This window comes from Triticum urartu, chromosome 4 (assembly GCF_003073215.2).
Source record: "Triticum urartu cultivar G1812 chromosome 4, Tu2.1, whole genome shotgun sequence".
Taxonomy (NCBI): domain Eukaryota; kingdom Viridiplantae; phylum Streptophyta; class Magnoliopsida; order Poales; family Poaceae; genus Triticum; species Triticum urartu.
The window spans coordinates 588,778,682-588,794,516 of record NC_053025.1 but is presented as its reverse complement, the minus strand read 5'-3'; the positions used below and the strand labels follow the sequence as shown (position 1 = coordinate 588,794,516).

Below are 15,835 nucleotides of genomic sequence, written 5' to 3'. Positions count from 1 at the left end.
AGGGCTTCGCCAAGCTCCAACGAGAGGGAGAGGTGTTACGAGGGGAGAGGGAGGCTCCAGGGACTTGGGTGCGGATGCCCTCCCTCCCCTCCACTATATATAGGGCCCCTAGGGGGCGCCGGACCGAGGAGATCCCATCTCCAAGGGGGGGGGGCGGCGGCCAAGGGGAAACTTGCCCCCCAAGTCAGGTGGGGCGCCCCCCACCCCTAGGGTTTCCAACCCTAGGCGCAGGGGGAGGCCAATGGGGGGCGCACCAGACCACCAGGGGCTGGTTCCCCTCCCACTTCAGCCCATGGGGCCCTCCGGAATAGGTGGCCCCACCCGGTGGACCCCCGGGACCCTTCCGGTGGTCCCGGTACAATACCGGTGACCCCCGAAACTTTTTCGGTGGCCGAAACTGGACTTCCTATATACAATTCTTCACCTCCGGACCATTCCGGAACTCCTCGTGACGTCTGGGATCTCATCCGGGACTCCGAACAACTTTCGGGTTACCGCATACTAATATCTCTACAACCCTAGCGTCACCGAACCTTAAGTGTGCAGACCCTACGGGTTCGGGAGACACACAGACATGACCGAGACGACTCTCCGGTCAATAACCAACAGCGGGATCTGGATACCCATGTTGGCTCCCACATGCTCCCCAATGATCTCATCAGATGAACCACGATGTCGAGGATTCAAGTAATCCCGTATACAATTCCCTTTGTCAATCGGTACGTTACTTGCCCGAGATTCGATCGTCGGTATCCCAATACCTCGTTCAATCTCGTTACCGGCAAGTCACTTTACTCGTACTGTAATGCGTGATCCCGTGACCAAACACTTGGTCACATTGAGCTCATTATGATGATCCATTACCGAGTGGGCCCAGAGATACCTCTTCGTCATACGGAGTGACAAATCCCAGTCTCGATCCGTGTCAACCCAACAGATACTTTCGGGGATACCTGTAGTATACCTTTATAGTCACCCAGTTAGTTGTGTCGTTTGGTACACCCAAAGCACTCCTATGGCATCCGGGAGTTACACGATCTCATGGTCTAAGGAAATGATACTTGACATTGGAAAAGCTCTAGCAAACGAACTACACGATCTTGTGCTATGCTTAGGATTGGGTCTTGTCCATCACATCATTCTCCTAATGATGTGATCCCATTATCAATGACATCCAATGTCCATAGTCAGGAAACCATGACTATCTGTTGATCAACGAGCTAGTTAACTAGAGGCTCACTAGGGACATGTTATGGTCTATGTATTCACACATGTATTATGATTTCCGGATAACACAATTATAGCATGAATAATAGACAATTATCATGAACAAGGAAATATAATAATAATCATTTTATTATTGCCTCCAGGGCATATTTCCAACATGAACATGGTCTAGTTTTGGATATTCTTGAAATGACTCCAACTTTGCAAGCAGATGGGGATTCCCATGGTTGTCATCCATGCCACGTTTGAACGATTCCCAACACCGTATGCAAGTTGTGACATGTCCGATCATTTGTCGACCTTTCTTATCCAAGAAAACTCTGAAAAATGCAAAATTTGTCGACATCAAAATTACTTGGCATGGTGCCTTGAATTGGTCATACAAGGCCATGAAAAAATTGGAGTCATTTTAAGGATGTCCGGAAACAACGTGCTCTCAGACGGAGCTTTCTGGCCTACCAAAACACCCTCCATTGAACATGGTCTATGTTTGGACATCCTTAAAATAACTCCAACAAGCATGTGGGCATGGGTATTGTAGGCATCGCTATAAGGTTTGAACAATTTTCGACACCATAAGCAAGTTGTGACATGCCGGGCCATTTATCGGCCTTTTTTGACCGAGAGAACTCAAGAAAATGCAAAAAAAAATGAAAACCAAAATATCTTGGCATGATGCCTTAAATTTGTCGTACAAGACCTTGGAAAAAAATTAGGCCATTTCAAGGATGTCAAAAAGTAATGTGCTCTCGACATAGCCTTCTAGCCTACCCAAACTCCCTCCGTTGAACATGATCTATTTTTGAACATCCTTCAAGTGACCCCAATTTTGGCAAGCAGGTGAACATGCCCATGGTAGACATCCATGTCAGGTCTGAACGATTTCTGATACCATATGCAAGTTGTGACATGTCTGGCCATTTATCTATGTTTTTTGATCGAGAAAATTCTAGAAAATACAAAAATTGTCAAAAATATAACAACTTGGCATAGTGACTTGAATTGGTCATACAAGTCAATGGAAAACAATTGGGGTCATTTCAAGGATGTCAATAAACTGCGTGCTCTCACACAGAAGCTTCCTTGAACATAGTGATTTTTTGGACATTCATGAAATGACCTCAACTTTTGCCAGTGGGTGGTCATGCCCATGGTATGCATTAATGCCTTGTTTCAAGGAAAAGAGTATTTAGAATCATAATTTAAACAGGTACTTAAAACTATTATTTATGTTTTTCCTTGTTTCCACGCGCAACAATGCATCGGCCCAGTCGGGTGGCCTCCTGTGAAAAGCGTATTTAATTCCAACCTTTTTGCAATTCGTGAACATTTTCCAAATGGATGATTTTTTATCAAATTTGTAAACTTTTTTGTCAAATTCATGAATTTTTTCAGATCAATGAACGAATTTTAAATTTTGCAAACTTTTTTCCTCCTTGGAGCTAGGGGTGGGAAAAAATACAACAAACCTAAGACCGAACCGATGCCAAAACCAAAAAAAAACCAAATTTTTGGTGTTGGAAATTTTTTGCCATATGTAGCGATCAACACATGCCTGCGGTCGATTCCACGGGCCAAACTGATCACTTGCATGCAAGGCATATACTACTTGTTTTCTGCTTTTTGTTGCAGCCTACATGTATGTATATGCAAGCAACACACCTTGCCATTTGTGGTTTTAGTCCCGCCTCGTTTGGTTACACGGAGGAGGCAGTAAGCTTGGCTATATAATAGTGCAGTCTGGTTGCACGGTTGTTGGTTTTTAAAATTAAAAAAAATGTTCATAGATTAAAGAAAAATTCACAAGATTACATGAATGTGACAAAAAAATCTTGAAATTGAGAAGGTTCATTGATTTGAAGAAATATTCATGATTTTGATATAAAAAAAGGTCACAAATTTGACAAAAAAATTGACGAATTTGATAAGAGTTCGCGAAATCGAAAAAATTCATCAATTTTAAAAAAGCTCATGAATCTGCTAGAAAAAATTCACTAATTTGGTAAAAGTTTGCAAAATTGAAAAACATTAACTACTACTACTCAACAACAACAAAGTCTTTAGTCCCAAACAAGTTGGGGTAGGCTAGAGGTGAAACCCATAAAATCTCACAACTAAGTCATGGTTATCGCGCATGGATATCAAGCTTTCATGCACCTGTGTCCATGGCTAGTTCTTTGGTGATTTCCAGTCCTCCAGATCTCTCTTTACGGACTCCTCCCATATTAACTTCGGTCTACCCCAACCTCTCTTGAATTATCAGCATGCTTTAGCCGTCCGCTATGCATTGGAGCTTCCGGAGATCTGCGCTGAATATGCCCAAACCATCTCAGACGATGTTGGACAAGCTTCTCTTCGATCGGTGCTACCCCAATTCTATCTTATATATCATCATTTGGACTCAGTCCTTCCTTGTGTAGCCACACATCCATCTGAACATGTGCATCTCCGCCACACCTAACTGTTAAACATGTCGTCTTTTAGTCAGCAAACACTTAGCGCCATACAACATTGCAGGTTAAATCGATGTCCTATAAAACTTGCCTTTTATTTTTTGTCGCACTCTCTTGTCAGAGAGAACGCCAAAAGCTTGCCTCTGTTTCATCCATCTGGCTCTGATTTGATGGTTCACATCTTCTTAAAAAGTGGGGCGTGGAGTCGAACATCCGACCTCAAGCTACAAAGCACCATTGATAGCCACTCGAGTTGGACATTGCGGGTCGAAGAACGTTCATTCATTTGAATAAAAGTTCACACATTTAAAAGATAAGTTCACGAATTTAAGAAAATGAAAAAAGAAACATAAAAAGAATAAAACCCCAAGAAGAAAAGGCCAAACAAAACAAAACAAAAAAGAAGAAGAAAACCAAACTTAGAAGATGCCAACAACAAGAATAAAAAAATAACTAGGCACGACAAGTCAGCTGTCCCACTTGGTTACAGCGGGTGGATGTAAACCAAGAGGGCGACCCATCATACGTATGAAATTAGGTACAATTTAGCAAAGGTCAATTTTACCATTTATACATTTAGTAGGGAGTGTATCGAAGCGGGGCTCAACGAACAATTATATGAGGAAAGCTTAGCTACAAAAGCTAAGCGACAATGCATTGAGAGATTAGTTGCTACATTCTTTTATGCACTTAACACCTCATCTTTAAGCATCAATGCATTGGAAGAGGCCTTGAAGGGAAAACAAAGATTATTCCTATTCAATGGGTGTTAATTAATTCTTAACAATAAGCAGCGACGGATATATGGCACGTACGGTCGTACGGATAGAGCAATGCTACACTCACGGGGTGTTTACTGGATTTTACGGGGTTGATTAAGTATTAATGGCTAGGATTTAATTAAGGGCAGCGAGCCCATCAGTGAAAATTAGGGAGGGCGAATTATGAGAGGGCACGTTGGCCACCCCGTAAAGGTCCGTCGGATGCACCCCGTGAGTCTAGTATTGCGCGCACGCGCGGCGGTAATAGATTGCTCGCCGCCGTTGACGACATTGTTTTAGTCAGTTCAGTTCAAGCACCTGCCGTTATTTTTTCCCCCGAAAAAGCACCAACCGATATAAGTAAGTATACTACACCCAATACGAAACCGAGCCATTCAAGGTACTCGCGGAGCAGCTCCAACCAGCTTCCAGTCGGCGATGGGAGCAGGCGTGGTTGGTGGTGCCCGACTTGGTAGTAGTAGTAGTGCTACTCTCCGTCAGATCGAACAGCTGACTGCCGTCTACGAGGTTGTTCCACTGCTCGCCGGTGTCGGAGCCGGAGCCGGACGGGTCAGAGCCCACCGTGCTGGAGCTCGACACCGCCGGCTGTACAAGTACAACGCCATGCTGGAGCTGCAGCGGGTCCGTGTCCACGTAGCGAGTGATGGAGTCCGGCAGCGTCAGGGCTCCATGGCTGCACGCGTTGCTACCTGCCTCAAGGTGGGATGGCAGGATGTACTGGGCGTCGCCGTTCCTGCTGCCCTCGTCGACCACCGGCTCGTGGGTGTCCGGGTCGATGCCACGCCGGCGGAGCTTGTGCTTGATGGAGGCGTTCCAGAAGTTCTTGACCCCGTTGTCCGTCCGCCCCGGCAGGCACGCCGCGATCAGAGTCCAGCTGCCCATCCCATGCATGAATTTCCTCGTCAATGATGAAATGAACAACCTCAATCAATCCGCCTTGCTAAGTCGGATGAGTATGCATGTACCTGTTGCCTATGATGGAGTGGAGTTGGATGATGAGATCTTCCTCTTCCTGGGAGAGCGCGGCCCGCTTCAGGTCCGGCCGGAGGTAGTTTAACCACCTCAGCCGGCAGCTCTTCCCGCCCCTCTCAATGCCTATTAATTGCAACCATACAACACAATTACTCAAAGGATAATTCCATCAAACTAGGAGTAGCTAGCATAGCGATTCGGACTTGCACACACAGAGCATGATAAAATCAGATGTGTTAGCACTATACAATCGACCGTGACGCGAGTTACTGTGCACACTCTCTACACAGTATACCTGCTAGCCTGGGGATGTCGCTCCAGCGGCCGAGGCCATGCTTGGCGATGTGGTTCGTCAGCTTGGCGTCCTCCTCCGTCGACCAAGGGCCTCTCGTCGCCGGCTTCCTGGGGCCGCGCGGCGCCTTCGACATGCCACGCTCAGCTGCCGAACAAGAATGCCGCTCTTCAGCTCAGCTATCCTATCGGCGCGGCGGTGTAGGCAGAGCAGCAGACCGATAGCTTGTTGGAAGCTGGCGGAGGAGACGACCAAGGCGTTGTGTTTATCACTACTCCATATATAGATATTAGGTATCTCCCAATTAATGCTCCAACCCCTCCTCGTTGGAAGGACACATCAGGGTTTTTCTTCCGTGGTGCGTGCCTTTTTTTTTCCTGGAGAAAAGACTAGCACCATTGTTGACATCTGCTTCCTTGAGAAAAGAAAAGACTAGCACTTTTTCCTTCATATTGCTTTATGATCACATAAACGATATTTTTCATTTCCTGTCCACCTCTCTTAGAGAGATTATCTTTAGTCCATGTACCGTTCCTACACATGAGCCACAAAAGCACTTCAATTTTAAGTGGAATGTTAGCAAATCAATTTTTGTAACAGGACATCTAACATGTACGGCCCAAAGCATACGATACATGGATTTAATAGAAAGTTGACCGGAATTAGTTAAAGTCTAGATACATGTATCCCTGTTCCTCAAATAAGACTACATTAATTAGCACATAGATCTTGCAGTTCTTGCCAAGCTACTGCCGAGACTCCTCTTACATTCCTTCTAAACCTAATAGTACAAGTCAACAATCTTTGATCTAGATTTTGGAGAAAAGAATTTACATATAGACTGTCAATCATATATCGTTAGATTCATTATAAGGCATAATCTCATATTTTATATATTTAGTGTTCTAGATATAAATAGTCTTTTCTATAAATTTAGTTAAAGTTTCTAAAGTTTGACTTCTCAAAAAAATTATATGCACTATATTATGAAACAGTGGGAGTATCAATAAATGTTCTAGAGAGCACATAAGTCATCTGTTCCAAAAGATAGGAATCATGAGCGATGAACGGACATTGTCTGGGGATGATTCCCTCAAGTGCATGATGTCGGACTACATGATCTTCACTATAGTGCAGGGAAGAGGTCCCTAAGTCCAAAACATAACTCAGCGGATTCGAAAGATAGGTCGTACGAGGACCAAATTATTTTCTTTTTGCAAGAAATGTTTTGATCTATTCATCTTGGATACAACGAATACGAGAGATAATAAAAGTTACATCCAGATCCATAAACATCCCAGCGACGACTACAAGCACTGAAGCGAATCGAAGGCGCGCCGCCGTCGTCCCTCCCTTATCGGAGTCGGGCAAAACTTATTTTCGTTGACAGTCGAAAAATCGTCATGCTAAGGTCCCATAGGACTAGCGCAGCAGAACAAAAACCCCCGTCGATGAAGAGTAGCATAGATCAAAATGATCCAATCTGAAGACACACGAAGGTAGACGAACTACGACCAGATCCGAGCAAATCTACCAAGGACAGATCCATAGGAGGCACACCTTCACTCGCTCAACGACGATACTAGACACGCCATTGGGACGGGGGCTAGACACGAAAAATCTTATTTCATCTTCAAGGAGCCACCACCATCTCGTCTTCCTGAACAGGACACAAAGCCTAACAAAACTCAAAGTAACATCTGAAAACATTGCCCTCCCGTCGGTAAGGGCCGGGATCCACCATAACGCCATGGCCCTAAGGCCACCGAAAACATGGCAGAAGGACGATGGCGCCGGCGGAAGACAAAGAAACCCTAGGCTTTTCTTAGGGAGGAGACAGCTGCATCACATATACGAGGACCAAATTATAACTCAATGGATTCGAAAGAAAGGTCATACGAGGACACAAACCCGAGTTCCGCAAGATCAAATGTACCGGACTTGCAGAAAATACACATCTGTACTTATATGGTAAAAAAACACAATGTCATGAACACCGCTAGAACTTTAATTTACGCACGCGTACCCTTGGTTGTGCTCTAGCAACTCAAAGGCAGCTAGGGCTGCTCGCCCCATGTCGGTGCGACACACATCTATCTTGTCTGTTGCGGCTTTAGGCCATGAGAGGCATGGTGGATCTCGATCCTTACCAGTGGGAGGGCTCTAATTTCAATTGTAGGTGCCTTTTTGTATCCGTTTAGGGTTTGTGTCCTGTTCAGAAAGGCAAGCAGGCGATTGCTCCCTGAAAATAGGACAATATTCTCCTCGCCTAGCCCCCGCCCGACGATGCTTCCAGCATCGTCGGGGGGTGGGATGCACCGCCGGGGGATGGCGTTTGTCTTCGATGGATCCGCTTGAATCCGTTCTTCATTCGTCTGCGTATGTGTGTGTAGGTTAGATCTTCTTGATCAACGTGTTTTTCTTCATCGACAGTGGTTGTTGTTCTGGTGTGTTTATCCTATGTGATCTTTGTACGACAACTTTCTTACTTACTACAACAAGGTCTGCCCGGCCCCGGTGAGGGAGGGGTGTTGACGGCGGCGCGTTTTCGGCTCGCTCCAGTAATTGTGTTCGTCGCTAAATGGGCTATGGACCTTCAATTTCTTTTTTTATGCTTCTAGGGTCTTCTATACTTTGACAGTCGATGGATAGATATGAAGTTTTATCAGGAAAAAAAACCTTGGCCATGAAGGACCAGGAAACTTACGTGAAAAGACTCTTGAATGCACCTACCAGCACCCACTCCTACAGCGGCAGGACACGGGCCTAACTCCTTGGGTTGCCTTCAAAGCCCAAAAGGGCATGGCCGACGGTAACAGGGCATCGCCGTCAGCTGCAGGTCCAACAACCCCTCCCCTCCCCTCGCCCCGGCCGGCCGGGTTGTTCTCACGTCCGTTCGCGGCGAACCATCGTTGCCAGTAGAGGTAGATGGATAAGAATGCGTACACGGACGTCGCTGAACGACGCTCGTTCGTTTGCCAGAGAAACAAGCACGCGGCCGGGATCGATGAAGATAGGCCGTCTGCTGTGCTGCACACGCCGGCCCGACCACACCCACACCCACACCAACCAAAGGAAACGTCACCCCGGCGTATCGCTGGCACCAGTCCCGGCGTACCCAGAGCAGTGCGCGTACGCACCTAGAGGTTGGGGGAGAGAGCAACTGAGCAAGGATACGAATCCGTCGGCACCGTACGTGTACGTCCTTCGGCCGGCCGGACTAGTCGTGCTAGCTAGGAACCTTTGTGACAAAAGTTTCACAAACATTTTTGTACAGTTTTTATGGTGATCAAATTGGTCGCCAGCGTTTGTGGCAAAAGTTGGCTAGCAACTGGGTCTATGATAAGTGGGATATGTGACTGAAAAAGTGTGACATGCCACTGCAACCAAACATTTGCATCAATTTACCACACCTACGGCACAAAAATGTGGCAAAACGTGGATGGCAACCAAACATGCTTGTAGTGCTCGCTTTTCGCATACAAAAGAAAACACTGGTCAGGACTTCAGTTGACGCCAGGCTACTGGTTGACTTGGACAGAGCATCTACACCTGAACTCTCTGTACTGACCGGTCACTTTTCCTTGACCCAATTGGCCTCCTCGAACAACCTCTATACTATACACCCGGACTGACCAGCACCCTTCAGACCAGCCCATATATGATGCAGATATGAAGCTGCACGAACGCGCTCGTCAGGTCAGTCCGGCCTACCCCTGGCCCGCATGGACCCTACTTTCTCCCCACTAATAAACCTGACTGGACCAAACCCTAACTTCACTCTCTCACTCTTCACCCCGCTCTTCGTTGATTCCCCTCCCCTCTTCGTCCCAATGTTGAGCACCAGCAGCAGTGGTGATGCCGTGTTCAACACCGAGGACAATCGGGGCGCCTTAGTTCACGAGGTGAACGCTGGTGACAACGAGAAGTTGGCTCTCTGCATTACACTGCGGCCATGGGCAGCCCGACCCGACCTTGTCCACGGGCCAGGCCTGGGCCTAGATTTTGAGCTCGATGGCCGGGCCGGGCCAGGCTTGGGCCCGTCATATTTACAATTTAACAAAAAGACCTGACCCGAGACCCGATGGGTTCTTTGCATGATGGGCCGGGTTCGGGCCTAGGTTTTTCGCGTCGAGCTTTTGTAGGCCTGGCCTGAAGCCCGGCCCGACCCGAAGGATGGCCAGATATACACTGCAGTGGTTGTGGATCAACATGGGCAACAACTCGGGCTCCGCTCCGTCCCGTCACTCGACGAAGCATCACGGATGCACGCATTAGCTTGTCCCGCTCCGCTCCGCTTCCCCGATGCCCTCCTTCTTCCCCTCTGGCGGTTGCTCCTCACGAGCATCGATGAGTGCCCGTGCCTGCGCCGCCCGCCGTGAGAGGCAGCTGGCTAGGCTAGGGAGAGAGTGGCGACATCGAAGATGGACGCATCTTCCTCAGGTCAGTCTAGGTGTATAGTGTATGGTATATGGAGACAGATGTATCTTCATCCACTGGATCCCGATGCAGAGAAGCAGCTCCTCGCGGTTGGCCTCCTCCGATCACTGATGACAGCAGAGACGGATGCCTGCCGGCTCCGTAAGAAGAACGTGAAGGCGTCTGACTCAGTATCGTGCAATCGAAGCGAGAAGCGGCAGAGAAGACAACAACGGCAGTGAAAGCCGCCCAACAGGCGAAGCAGCAGAACCGCGCCGTCCGGAGGATGGACGGCTTCATCGACTCCTCATCCGATGACTCCAACGACCCCCCCCCCCCCCCCCCCCCCCCCCCCCCCCCCCCCCCCCCCCCACCCCACCACCACCACCACCAACGCCTACACGGAGGCTTACAGCCGCACCGGTGACCTGAAGGCCAAAGGACCGACGAAGAAGTGGTGAAGATGCTCGGCCCTCTCCTTCTCCGTTTGCATTTTTAGTAACTTTAGTTTTGATCTTTGTCCGTTTGCTGGCTGAACTATGATATTTAAACTACTCCCTCCATCCACATATATAGGGCCTAATGTGTTCGTTGAGATTTGCTTTGACTATTGATAAGATTAATAGTATATGATCAAGCTGCTGGCTATATAATGTTGCCGCATCATCTATAGCCAAGCTTATAGCCAGCAAGTGCAATAGCTGGATATAAATGTGTACTACTTTGTTCACACATGGCCCACCCCACTCTCTCACAAAGTCTCTAGAAACACGTGATGCAACCGGCTGTTAACTAGTAGCATGCTTCTCTTCTCTCTCCTCTTCTCACTCTTCCACCTTAGTAAAAATATAATATTTAAAATCTTACTGCCCGCCTACGTCACCTTGTTGTACTTGCTCTAATGTGAAAATTATATTACTGGAAGCTCCTTTCATGTACAAATTTGACGATATGCTTTGTGCAACTTACATGCCATATATTATTGCTCTAGCATATAATCAAAGTTTGCATCGTCAAACGCGTTAGGGCCTGTATAAATGGATAGAGGGAGTATCTCTTTTGGCCCATACTAACTCTGATGTTTATGCCGTTGGTTCTATGTCTGCTTGTTCTATGCTCCAGAATTTTGTTGATCATCTATGTAGTTTCATTCACGTTGCATGGATAGTATGAATTAAGGGTATCGGATATGAGACACTCTCTCCGGTCCTTTTTACTCCGCGTAGTAGAGTTGGGTCAAGTCAAACTTTACAAACTTTGACCAAATATATATTAAAAAATATCAACATCTACCGTACCGAATATACATTCCATGAAACTACATTTCGTAATGAATCTAACAATATTGATTTGGCATTGTAAATGTTTATACTTTTTTCTATAAATTTGGTCAAAGTAGAGATGCTTTGATTTCAGGCAAAACTTATATGCAGACTAAAAAGGACAGGAGGGAGTACATGGTTGTGCACAGTGGCGGAGCGCTCCGGTGGGCGAGGTATGGCACCTGCCATACCTTGATTATTGGCAAAAAAATTATACATATGTATCTTTCACTCGGCCCAGTTCTGCCTCGACCACAGCCAGGCCCAGGCAGAGCCAGCGGTGGCCTCGAGCGCCCTCTGCCCACAAGTCCACGACCCCACGTCCCACCCACCTAAAAAAAGAAAATGAACGACCAGGGCACGCTCCTTCCCTGCCCGAGACCCAAACCTAGCTAGCGCCTAGCGCGGCGGCGGCGGCGGCGGCTTACCTGGCGGGTGCGAGGTCGCGAGGACCAGGGCACCAGGCGGGCGCGGGCGGCGGAAGGCTGGGGGCTTGGAGCCTTGGAGGGCGGCGGCTCCAGCGGCGCAGCAAGCGACGGCAGCAGCAAGCGACGGCAGCAACAAGCGGCGGCTCCGGCGGCGGCTTCACCGGCAGCTCCGGCGGCCACTCCAGTGGCGCGGCGGCTTCAACGGCGGCTACAGCAGGCGACGGCCACAGTCAGGGTTTGGGATTCAGGTGAGACCAACTGACCAAACTCTGAACTTTGATGGGCAGTAGCGTTTATTCTTCTTTCAAAGTGTCAATTCTTCATGGACAGAAAGGCAGTGACTAATAAGATGCCCAACCGGCTCAGTTTTGTCTAGATTGCTAGAAGATGGAAGGAAAGGGAAAGGGACTAGTAAATCCAAAGAAAAGAGGAAGAGGTAATTTCTCATTTTTCTGAAAATTTTGTAGCAATTTTGAACAGCCTTAAATTCAACCATATTTTAGTGATATATTAATCTTCTCATTGCAGATTTGAAAAAGTATTTTGAAGTGCTTGGTAGTGGCAGCAACTCACAAACAAATCCAAGCACCCGCGAAAGTGTCAATATTTCAGCAAATGTCAATCATCAAGATCAAGTGACTTCCATGGAAGAAGAGCATGAAAATTTGATGCCAACCGAACAAGTGGAAGAACAAACTGCAGATTCGGTCGAAGCTATAGTAGAAGAGAATGTTGAAGTTCACGGGGTTGAAGGTATAACTATTTTTAGTGAAGATTACATAAATGGTGATCCAGGCCTTCGCATTCCACTTGATAGTTTTGCCCCCAACATTTAGAGATGATGTTAGATTTGCTTATATACAAATGGGTGCAACTCACCAACTAGTTGCACTTTCCCCCCAAATAGAGATGGAAGATGCTTCCGGCCACAATGGTATAAGGACTTTTGAGTGGTTGGAATATAGTGGATAACGTAAGGCCTATTGCTTCTATTGTTATCTTTTTAAGCATGACCGAATGGATGATAAATTTGGGCATGATGTTTTCTCCAAATTGGGTTTTGACTGTTGGAAAAATGCGGTTGCAGCATTCCGTAAACATGTTGGTGGGCCATGTAGCATCCACAATATTTCAAAAACAGCATGTGATGATTTTAAAAATCAAAGGGCAAGTGTGAAAAGTAAAGTTACAACTTACAGCAAAGGTTCACTAGTCAAGTATGAAACTCGTGTGGATACATCTTTGGCATTGTAAGTTATCTAGCATTGCAAGGTGAACCATTTCGTGGACACGATGAATCCAGTCTTCTTTGAACAAGGGGAATTTTTGGAGCTACTTGATTGGGTGAAAGAAAGAATTCCAGAAGTGAAGGTTGCATTTGATGAGCTATGCCTAAGAATGCCCAAATGACTTCCGGAAAAATACAAAAATGAACTTATTTCCCATTGTGCAAATGCGGTCACCAAAGCAATCAAAGAAGAGATGGGTGATTGTCTTTTCTCTGTTCTTATTGATGAGTGTCGTGATATATCGGTGAAAGAACAAATGGCCGTGGTTAATCAGGTACGTGTTTAAGTTTTTGAAATGTCTATGTGCTTTTTGATCATTTTGTTCCATGTAGAGTGGTCAACTAATTATATGATTTGTAGGTATTTGAGCAAACAAGGAGAGACTATTGAACGCTTTTTAGCTATTAAGCATGTTCCGCACACAACATCTGCTCTTTAAAGAAGGCTTTGTTGGAGGTTTTTGCTAAACACGGTCTAGTTGTTGCAGACTACGAGGGCAAGGTATGATGGGGCATCTAATATGAGAGGAGAATTCAATGGCCTTCAGAAGTTAATTCGAGATGAGAACCCATATGCTTTCTATATCCATGCTTTGCCCACCAACTGCAGTTGGTAGTTGTTGCTGTTTCGAGATGCTGCAAGGGTGTTGAGGATTTTTTTGAATATGTGACCATGATATCTAATCTCAGTACGTTCATCTTGCAAGAGGAAGGATAAATTGCTTGACAAGCAAAAACAAGTTCTTGGATAAGATTAGGGAGGTGAGATGCCCACAGGAAAAGGGAAAAATCAAGAAACATCCTTGGTCAGACCTGGAGATACAAGATGGGGCTCTCATTACACAACCTTATCTCGCATTGAATCAATGCGGGATGCAGTCATAGAAGTTTTGGGCATTGTTGAGGATGATGTGCGTGTTCCATGTAGAGCAGGAGGTTTGGTTCATCAAATGGAGACTTTTAGCTTTGTGTTCATCCTGAAGATGATGCTAAACATCCTTTGTATGACAAATGATTTTGTCTCTTCTATTGCAAAAGAAGGATCAAAATGTTGTTCACGTATGTGATCGATCATGTTATATGTATCTACTCTGCTTGATATATTTTGTTCATGTAAACATACATGCATCTAAAATTGTAATTGTCTCATTTCAGGCAATGTCATTGGTTACAGATGTGAGAACACGTTTGATCAACTGGAGAAATGATGGTTGGGAGCCACTCTTGGAAGATGTCAAAGCCTTTTGCACCAAAAACGACATTCCAATACCAAATATGGATGACATGTTTACAAAGTGGGGAAAATCAAGAAAAGATGGACGAAACAATATCACAGCTGATCATTTTTTCATGTGGACACATTCTATGCTGCCATAGACTCCATCACCATAGAGTTTGATCATCGTGAGGTATCTTCAGAGCTGCTCCAGAACTTCTCTTCTCTTGACCCAAGAAACTCCTTTTCTAGATTCAATGTGAATAAGCTTGCTAGACTCACGGAGATTTATTATGAGGATTTCTCAGATTATGAACGTGAACATATAGTTGATAACCTCGAGCTATTCATTATCCATATGAGAAGAATTGAAGAATTTAGAGCTTGTCATGATATTGCAAGCCTAGCTAAAAAGATGGTTGAACTTGAAAGGCATGTCATGTTTCCTGCTGTTTATCGCCTCATTGAGTTGGCATTGCTACTACCGGTAGCGACGGCAACAGTTGAAAGAGCCTTCTCATCAATGAAAATCATCAAGACTGAGTTGCGCAGCAAGATGTCTGATGGCTGGCTTAATGACTTGATGGTGTGTTACATTGAGCGAGCGATCTTTAAAAGTATTGATCTTGATAAAATTAAGGAAGATTTTCAGAAGGAAGGTAGGGCACTGCCATTGCCTGGGTCTTCTACACGCCATTAAAAGCTTCATTATCGGTATGTTTTAGGTTGTTTTCCTATTGAGACATGTCTACATTTCCATTGTATTTGGTTATTCGTTGGTAGTGTGTAACTGTGTATTGTTAGTGTATTGACTCTTTTGATTCGCAACAAAAAAAAATCTTAGTGAAACTTCGCCACACCTTAATTTTTTTCCGTGGTCCGCCTCTGGTTGTGCACGACACGATTGGAGGATTGATCGGTCATTTTTCACGGACGCGCCCGGATATGTCGGCAGACGTAGGGGCGGATTTGATATATCCGGTGTTGTACATGCTCTAATTAAGGACTTAAGTTGTATGATCACAGTTTGCATGGGGACCACATACCACGTTGTCGACATCAGTTTTTGTGGCTTGTATGGTTTCAATCCTCAGGATTGTTTGATCAACGATAAAACTCTTCATCTTGTCGAGGTGAACATTTTTTCTTTTTTTCATCATCTTCCTCTAAGGTTGTATGCAATTTCTATAGCCAAAATAGTTCGACCAAATATTATTTCAACCAGAATTCAGTCACCCGACCCTAGGCACATATTGATACATGTATGTGGTGAGGCATGGGGGTATTTCACCCTTAAGATGAACTCAAATTGTCACATCCCAAAATTGCCAAATTTTGGAATGATGACTTAGTTCTTTTTTCTAATCTATTCATCAATCATGGCAGTACAAAGAACAGAAGAGGTACTCCCTCAATTCCCTTATACAAGGCCACTT

At 45.7% G+C, this 15,835-nt stretch overlaps 1 protein-coding gene across 1 annotated transcript; it reads right to left on the bottom strand.

Moving 5' to 3' along the window:
* Positions 1 to 4,745: 4,745 nt before the first annotated feature.
* LOC125554296 (transcription factor MYB8-like) lies at positions 4,746 to 6,013 on the bottom strand. Its single transcript, XM_048717872.1, has 3 exons — positions 5,730 to 6,013; positions 5,428 to 5,557; positions 4,746 to 5,336 (listed from the first exon to the last, which is right to left on the bottom strand). The coding sequence occupies exons 1-3, from the start codon at positions 5,860 to 5,862 to the stop codon at positions 4,811 to 4,813; spliced, it is 789 nt and encodes a 262-aa protein (XP_048573829.1). The 5' UTR covers positions 5,863 to 6,013; the 3' UTR covers positions 4,746 to 4,810.
* Positions 6,014 to 15,835: the final 9,822 nt, after the last annotated feature.

Coding starts and splice junctions, on each gene's coding strand:
- LOC125554296 (XM_048717872.1), bottom strand. CDS start 5,862: ATGTCGAAGGCGCCGCGCGGCCCCAGGAAGCCGGCGACGAGAGGCCCT. Junction 5,558..5,729: donor CGACATCCCCAGGCTAGCAG/GTATACTGTGTA, acceptor TGCAATTAATAG/GCATTGAGAGGGGCGGGAAG. Junction 5,337..5,427: donor CACTCCATCATAGGCAACAG/GTACATGCATAC, acceptor TGGGATGGGCAG/CTGGACTCTGATCGCGGCGT.